The sequence below is a fragment of the Trichomycterus rosablanca genome, chromosome 5 (assembly GCF_030014385.1).
Source record: "Trichomycterus rosablanca isolate fTriRos1 chromosome 5, fTriRos1.hap1, whole genome shotgun sequence".
Taxonomy (NCBI): Eukaryota; Metazoa; Chordata; class Actinopteri; order Siluriformes; family Trichomycteridae; genus Trichomycterus; species Trichomycterus rosablanca.
Window position 1 is genome coordinate 51,296,682 of NC_085992.1, and position 8,939 is coordinate 51,305,620.

Below are 8,939 nucleotides of genomic sequence, written 5' to 3' on the forward strand. Positions count from 1 at the left end.
TGTAGTCCATCTGTTTCTCTACATGCTTTGTTAGCTCCTTTCATGCTGTTCTTCAATGGTCAGGACCCCCACAGGACCACCACAGAGCAGGTATTATTTAGGTGGTGGATGATTCTCAGCACTGCAGTGACACTGACATGGTGGTGGTGTGTTAGTGTGTGTTGTGCTGGTATGAGTGGATCAGACACAGCAGTGCTGCTGGAGTTTTTAAACACCTCACTGTCACTGCTGGACTGAGAATCGTCCACTAACCAAAAATATCCAGCCAACAGCGCCCCGTGGGCAGCGTCCTGTGACCACTGATGAAGATCTAGAAGATGAGCGACTCAAACAGCAGCAATAGATGAGCGATCGTCTCTGACTTTACATCTACAAGGTGGACCGACTAGGTAGGAGTGTCTAATAGAGTGGACAGTGAGTGGACACAGTGTTTAAAAACTCCAGCAGCGCTGCTGTGTCTGATCCACTCATACCAGCACAACACACACTAACACACCACCACCATGTCAGTGTCACTGCAGTGCTGAGAATCATCCAGCACCTAAATAATACCTGCTCTGTGGTGGTCCTGTGGGGGTCCTGACCATTGAAGAACAGCATGAAAGGAGCTAACAAAGTATGTAGAGAAACAGATGGACTACAGTCAGTAATTGTAGAACTACAAAGTGCTTCTATATGGTAAGTGGAGCTGATAAAATGGTGAGTGTAGAAACAAGGAGGTGGTTTTAATGTTATGCCTGATCAGTGTATATACACACACACCTAGGCCAATTTTTAGTATCTCCAGTTATCCTCACTTGCACGTCTTTGTATTGTGGGAGGTAACCGGAGCACCCGGAGGAAACCCACAGAGACACGGGGAGAACATGCAAACTCCGCATAGAAAGGACCCTGATCGATCCACTTGAGAATGCTGTGAGGCGACAGTGCTACCCACAGCGATCAGATCATTTTAAAAGTCGTGACTGATTAGCGTGTTCTGTATTAATTCTGGCTATTTTATATTGAAGTGACCTTTAGAGTGACCTGTACACAGAGCCTGTAAAGTCTGGACTCTACAGCTGATTTAATAAGACAGGATCTCATGATGTGCTGGACTGATTTATGATTGTGAAGGTATCAGAGCTCCTCTCGCCGTGAGTGATAAAGTCAATTACAGGTGAGGATCAGACTATTACTCACCTTCTATCTCTGTTTCACACAGACCTGAACCTCCAGCTTTAAATCCTTCTTCTCCACATCTACTGCACAGAGGAAGAGCTTCACCGGGGGTCTGTGTGAGAACCTATCGACCCGCCCTGCTCCCCTACTACCTACCTGATCAGCTGCCTCAGTAGAGAGGATTCTATCAGGGCAGATCCATTTCTTCGGACTGTAGAAGGGTCAACTTGGCATCCCGAGGCCAGGTCTTTCCAATCTCTCAAAGAAGAAACTCTGAGAAGCTTCTCATCAAATGTTGAAGTTTTCTTCACCTTTTAGTCCTTGTTTTGTTCCTGAACTCTAAAGATTCTTTACATTTCTTTATAAGAATATTTAGATGCTTAAAACATCCCTCTATTATTATTATTATTATTATTATTATTATTATTATTATTATTATTATAGTAAATAATATAATTAATTATAATAATATAATTATTGTTATTTTATAAGTGATTTAATTAATTATAGTAATATAATTATTACTATTTTATAAGTAATTTAATTAATTATAGTAATATAACTATTGCTATTATATAATAAGTAATATAATTAATTATAGTAGTATAATAATAATTATTATAAAATAAGTAATATAATGAATTATAGTAATATAATAATAATAATTATATAAATAGTGTAATTAATTATAGTAATATTATTATTGTTATTATATAATAAGTAATATAATTATTCATATTTATATTCAAACTTTCTCAATTCTGCAAATAAATAATTACTGATCTTTAAAATGTGGAGGAAAATGTTTCCTGTAAAAGAGTTGAGCAGCTTATAATATTAATAATAATAATAATAATAATAATAATAACAATAACAATAACAATAACAATAATAATAACAACAACAACAACAACAATAATAATAATAATAATAACAATAACAATAATAATAATAATAATAATATTATTAATAATAATAACAATAATAATAATAATAATAACAATAATAATAATAATAATAATAATTACTAATAAATAAATAATTACTATTTTATGTGATCAGTTATAAATGTGTTATTATTATTTATGCCTCTTAAATAAAGATTTGTTTAATAAAATAAGAGTTGATTGTGCTTGTTTTGTTGATTATAAAATATTTAAACGATTTAAATATTTAAAGATTGGTAAAATAATGAAGTGTTGAGAAGTAGTAACAACATGACGACACATCCCCAGTTCTGACTTTTTTGTCTGACAAACTTTTTCCTTGTAATTCACACAAGAACTATTTTTCCTAAATAAAAGAACTATTCTTAGAAAAAAGAATGTTGTTCTCTAACATCTCACCGTCTTCACAATATTAACATTTACATTAATATATATATATATTTATATATATATATATATATATATATATACAGTATATATATATATATATATATATATATACTGTATATATATATATATATATATATATATATTTTTTATTTTTTTATTTTATTTTTTTTTTACTGTGTAGAACTTAATTCTGTAACACAGGCAGAACTAATCATACACGTCACTGTGTAACTATTACAACATTTAATGCATTTTAATCAGCGTTCTGCTTCATGCACTTTGTAGACGCTCCCTTCGTGCAATTTTGTTATTTTTTGGATGTTTATTGGCCGAGAACAAAGAAATACTATAATACAAGAAAATAAATAAATGACGTCTCGGACGTCAGGCGATCATCCAGTATAAAACTAACTTGACCACGGCGGTGTACAACGTCCAGTACAGAAATGACTTCCCCATATTGTTTACTTTTTTTTTGCAGATGGAGCAAACATATGCACGTCAAATATACAAACACAAAAGTCAGAACAACAGGGGACGACGCACTGCACGTTTATTTCCAGTTGAACTGATAGAAAATGTTGATTTTGGAAAATTAAAATACGACCCGTTTTTCAATTTCTGTTTGTTTGTTATTTGAAATGAAACTGAAACTTTTTTAATTGTTGGATTTGAAGTGAAAAAACGAATGACCAAAGGTACACGGACCCCCTTGCTTGTGTTGCGCTTGGGGGGGCAGTGAGAAAATCTCACCCACCCCCCCACCCCCAGCGCCAGCCCTGCACGGCAGACTCTTACACATAACCTTCTCAGTTATTCACTCAACAACTAAACTAAACTAAACTGATAACCGGGTTCATTTATACTCAACACTGTCAGACCTGGTTAGCAACGTTCCTCTAAAGCAGGAGGAGCTTTATAGAACCCTGGTTACTCCACGCTGCTCCTCCTACTGAACTCTGGGAGTCAATAAGAGTCTCAGATAGAACATTTCATTATTAACTTTATTGAGGAGCTCTGATGTTCTTCTCTGGAAACCTCACGGCAGCTTTTCTTCTTCTTCTCGTCCTGCGCTGTGAGTTCCTTGATGTTTTTAGTCCACACGCGGTAGGCACGAGCACAATCGCGACTCGTAATCTGTGGGTTTGAATTTCTTATTGATCGGCCTGACCAGGATGAGCCGAGCTTTACATTCTTGAGGATCAGGATGGGATTCCTCGTGGTGATCTGGGCTCGGTGTGAGAGCTTCTCCGGGGTCTGGAGAAGAGCGATCAGGCTGCTTGAGCTCCTGAAGTCACAAACAGAACCAATGACATCAATAACGTGAACCATCTAAGAAGAAGATCTGGTGCTGGACTTCCAGCTTGTTCTTACCTTCTCTTTCCTGTCCTCCTTCTCGTTCATGTTCTTCTGTTTTCTCTTCTGCTGCCACTTTCTCCAGCAATCCACCAGCCCACGATGCTCCTCGTTCTCCTGCTCCGCGAGCTTCTCTTTCTTCTTCTCGGCCTTTTTCGTGGCCCTTTTCTCCTCCCACTTTCTGAAGCGCTCCTCCAGTTCCTGGCGCCTCTGCTCCGTCTTCTGCAGCTCCTTTTGTTTCTGCCTCTCATATTTGGCCACTTGTACCTCCTGAACGTAACCACCATAATCTGCTCGGACAGAAAGAGAAGAAAATCCTGCATGGATTCTCAGGTTTGGAACGTTGAGGAGAAGCTGTTTGGTTTCTAAATGGTGGGAGATGATTTACTCATGACGTAGTATTTGTGTCCATCCAGCTCCTCTCTCCTCAAGCTCTTCTCCATCTTCCTCTGGTAGCGTTCCTTCATCTTATTACTGACCCACTCCACCACCAGGCCCGGCGTGCTCCTGTATTCGGACTTCTTCTCCTCACAGCGGGATTCCTTCTCCTCCTTCTCCTCGATGACTTTAGGAGCGTTTCGCTGCAGTTCCTTCACGGCGTCGGTCTCGGCTCTCTCCTCAGGGGGTGGAGGAGCGCCGAGGGCAGCCGGAGGCCCCGAGCACTGACGGGTCTCGTCTCTAGTGGGGTCGGAGCTCAGATCGAGCTTCACCTGCTCAGCTTCACTTTGAGGAGCATCACCATCAGCTCCTACAGACCGGGAGTCCAAGCTCTGGTGAGGCTCGTTTTCTGTGGGGTCGGTGTTCGGTACGACGGGCCGGCTGGTGAGGAGCGTCATTTCTTTGGGTGGAGAATCTGGATCAAGCTGCAGAAAGTTCTGTTCCAGAAGCTGGAATCAGATCAAGAGTTTATTACAATGATTAACTGGAAATGAGCTCCTCATCCTCAGAGGAGTGAATCAATCCTCACCTTCTCATTGTTCTCCTCCTCCTCCTTTATATTTCTCTCCATGTCACTGTCTGTCTGCTCCTCTATCTCCATCTCTATCATCTCCTCTATATTTTTCTTTTCCAGCTCCTTTATCTCACTTTTTTTTTCCTGTGCCTCCTTCTCCTCCTTTCTCACCTCATTTTCATTCTCCTTCTCCATGTCACTGTCTCTCTGCTCCTCCATCTCTGTCTCTGTCATCTCCTCTATAATATTCTTTTTCAGCCCCTTCATTTCAAACTTTTTCTCCTCCTCCTTCATCTTTCTCTTCATTTCTTTCCACCTCCTCTCTTTCTCCTCGTTAATTTTTTCCATCTTTCTCCGGAGAGCCTCTGACTGTTTGTCTCGTCTACGTTTCTCTTTCACCTCCTCTATAATTTTCTCTTCCAGCTCCTTTATTTCACTCTTTTTCTCCTCCTCCTCTTTCATCTCGTTCTCTTTCTCCTCCTCCATGTCACTGTCTGTCATCTCTGTCTCCATCATCTCCTCTATAATTTTCTCTTCCAGCTCTATTTTCTCTTCCAGCTCCTTTATCTCACTCTTTTCCTCCTCCTTCATTTTCCTCTCCATTTCTTTCCACCTCCTCTCTTTCTCCTCGTTCGTTTTTTCCATCTTTCTCCGGAGATGAGCTACTGACTGAACGTCTCGTCTTCGTTTCTCTACCAGGTGACTCTCCATCTCTTTCAGCTCCTTTATCTCCTTCATTGCCTCCTCCTTTTTCATCTTATTCTCTTTCTCCTTCTCCATGTCACTGTCTGTCTGCTCCTCCATCTCCGTCTTTATCATCTCCTCTATAATTTTCTCTTTCATTTCCTTTCTCTCACTCTTTTCCTCCTCTTCCATCTTGCTCTTCATTTTTTTCAACCTCCTCTCATTCTCCTCAATAATTTTTTCCTTCTTTCTCAGGAGAGCCTCTGACTGAACGTCTCGTCTTTGTTTCTCTTCCAGGCGACTCTTCGTCTCCTTCACCTCCTCTATAATTTTCTCTTTCAGCTCCTTTATCTCACTCTTTTCCTCCTGTGCCTCATTCTCCTCCTTTTTCATCTCATTTTTATTCTCCTTCTCCATGTCACTGTCTGTCTGCTCCTTCATCTCTGTCTCTTTCGCCTCCTCTATAATTTTCTCTTCCAGCTCCTTTATCTCACTCTTTTTCTCCTCCTCTGCCTCCTCTTCCTTCTCCTTCAGTTTCCTATCAATTTCTTTCCACCTCCTCTCTTTCCCTTCCTTCATTTTCTCCTTCTTTCTCCAGAAATGAGCCTCTGACTGAACGTCTTGTCTTCTCTTCTCTTCAAGGATACTCTTTGTCTCTTTCACCTCCTCTATAATTTTCTCTTCCAGCTCCTTTATCTCCTTCTGTGCCTCCTCCTCTTTCATCCCATTCTCTTTCTCCTTCTCTATGTCACTGGCTGTCTGCTGCTCCATCTCCGTCTCTTTCACCTCCTCCATAATTTTCTCTTTCAGCTCCTTTATCTCACTCTTTTTCTCCTCCTCCAGTTTCCTCTCCATTTCTTTCCACCTCCTCTCTTTCTCCTCGTTAATTTTTTCCTTCTCTCTCCAGAGAGCCTCTAACTGAACTTCTCGTCTTCGCTTCTCCGTCTCAAATCTTTCAGTCTCGCTCCTCATTTTCTTCATCCTCTCCTCATTCTCCTCCATCCATTTTCTCTCCATCTCATGGAGACGAGACCTCATCTCCTGCTCCTTTCGTTTCCATTCCTCCTCCTTTCTCTTACTCGCTCTTTCTCTCTCCTCCTCGAGCTTTCTCATCGTCTCTCCCAGCTCTGCTTCTCTCTCTCTTTGCTTCTCCTCCATCAGCTTTCTCTCTCTCTCCAGCTCCTCCTCTTTCTCCTGCAGCTCTTTACTCCTCTGCTTTTCCACATTTCTTATCTGCTGTTCTTGGAGCTGCTCATGTTCTTTCTCCAGATTCTCCTGAAGTGGTTCATCTCGCCGCTTCATCTCTTTAGCTCTGAAACGTTCTCGTCTGGTTCTGTTCTCCTCTTTCTCCATCCTGATCTCCTCCTCCCTCTTTCTGAACATCTCCTGATACTTGAGCCGGGACTTTTCCTCCTGCCTTTTCATCTCCTCCTTCCATTTCTCCTCCTCTTTTCTCAGATCCAGCTCATGTTTCTCCTCTATCTTTCTCTCTATTTCTCTTATTTTTCTCTTTAAGTCCCTCTCTCGTTCATCTAGATGTTCCTCTCGCCTCTTTCTCTCAGACTGACCCAGCATGGCCGTTTCTCCTATAATCTCCTTCTGCTCCTGATGTTCCTTCTCCAGATCTTTCAGTCTGTACATCCCAGTTCTCCCACCAGACTGATAGTTCAGTCGAGCTTCGTACTTTACCAGCTCGATCTCCTGCTTCAGCTCTGTGATGTTTAAATAGCCGTGCTGGTTCTCCTCTCTGTGCTCTCCTACATTTATTCTCCTCCTGATTTCTTCCAGCTCTTTCTTAAATCCATCCACGGTCGACCGTTGTCCTCGTGGCTCAGTCTCTTTCACCGTAAACTCGAGATCTTTGAGCCGTCTGACCATCGTATCCGCTCGGACGGTCGTCACGTCCTCCTGCTGGACGCTGTACTTGTTTTGGAGCTTCACGGCCAGTTTCTTTAAGCGATCCACCTCACTCTGAATGTCGTCCAGCGTCCTTCTCCTCCGATCAAAATCGGCCCTCTGTTGCTGCAGCTCGAGCTCCGTTAGATCCACTAAAGTCCATCTGATACGGTCAACCAGGTCAGCCGGTCCTTCTGAGAACATCGGCGTGTCCTGCACTCTGTACCGTCTCTGTCGCCCGCTGGGTTTTGTGGGCGTCTGTCGAAACATAGAAGAGAAACAGAATTATTAAAGATTTTTAATATTTTATATGGAATAAAATGATGAGAATTCAGGAGCTCTGATGATTTAATCTTCATGTTACTGATGAAGAATCTTTTTAGACCCGTCGAGTAGAACGTGAGAGATTTGAAACCAACGTTTGGTGCAGGACATCAAATAATCAACAGAATTAATAAAACATAACTAACGTGTTGACGCCTCTTGGTAGCTCTGGTGCGTGTGAGGGTGAGGAATCTGTTAAATATTGGGCTGATGGAGGTTCCTCGTGGAACAGCAGCAGATCAGATCAGGATAAATACTTGAGGGCCTCTAACAAGGGCCAAACGGTTCTGACCAGATGAGCGGTCGGTGGTGGTGAGGACCCACAGACGCCGGTTTGAGGAGGGACGAGCCACAAATCTCATCAATAAGGTCACATGACTTACTTTTCTAGGACGTTCCTCATCACGTCTCCTCTCCTCAAGCTCCCAGGGGTTCTCCAGTTCCAGCCTCCTGGATCTCCAAAATTCCACGATCCCCCGGGTCAGTCGTTCTCTCACCTCCTCCTCCTCCTCTCTCCTTTCCTTCTCCTTCTGCTTTCTCTTCTTCTCCAGCTTCTCTTTTCTCTTCATCTCCTTCTTTCTCAGCTGGATCTCTCTCTCCAGCTCTCGTATCTCTCTCTGGATCTGCCGGAGTTCCTCCTCTCTCATGTCGCTCTCCTCGTCCCAGCATCCACAGCAGAAGAGGCGCCGGAGACGCCTCCCGATTCTCCCCATGATGGATCCGGACTGAACCCGGAGCCACAGAAGAGCTTTTATTAATATTATTATTTTGAGCAGATTTCACACCTGATGATGAATAATGGGGGTTTAGAATAAAGAACCGTGTGGAAACGTGTGGATTTAAACACACAAACACCAAGTTTATAGTTTTATACTTTTTAAAGCTATTATTTCTATGCTAGATGTTTCTATGCAGGATCATGAAGAGCTCACACGCTGTGATCAGTCACATGATCCACGTTTCTACACGTTCCTCTATAATAAAGCAGTAATATAGTATATATAGTATAGAATATATAATAAAGCAGTAGTATAGTATATATAATATAGAATATATAATAAAGCAGTAGTATAGTATATATAATAAAGCAGTAGTATAGTATATATAGTATAGAATATATAATAAAGCAGTAGTATAGTATATATAGTATAGAATATATAATAAAGCAGTAGTATGGTATATATAGTATAGAATATATAATAAAGCAGTAGTATAGTATATATAGTATA

The 8,939-nt window shown here is 41.2% G+C and overlaps 1 protein-coding gene across 1 annotated transcript; it reads right to left on the reverse strand.

Moving 5' to 3' along the window:
- Positions 1 to 3,481: 3,481 nt before the first annotated feature.
- LOC134315242 (golgin subfamily A member 6-like protein 25) lies at positions 3,482 to 8,374 on the reverse strand. Its single transcript, XM_062996319.1, has 5 exons — positions 8,094 to 8,374; positions 4,822 to 7,644; positions 4,243 to 4,741; positions 3,873 to 4,144; positions 3,482 to 3,786 (listed from the first exon to the last, which is right to left on the reverse strand). Exons 1-5 carry the CDS (start codon positions 8,355 to 8,357, stop codon positions 3,592 to 3,594), a joined length of 4,053 nt encoding a protein of 1,350 aa, XP_062852389.1. The 5' UTR covers positions 8,358 to 8,374; the 3' UTR covers positions 3,482 to 3,591.
- Positions 8,375 to 8,939: the final 565 nt, after the last annotated feature.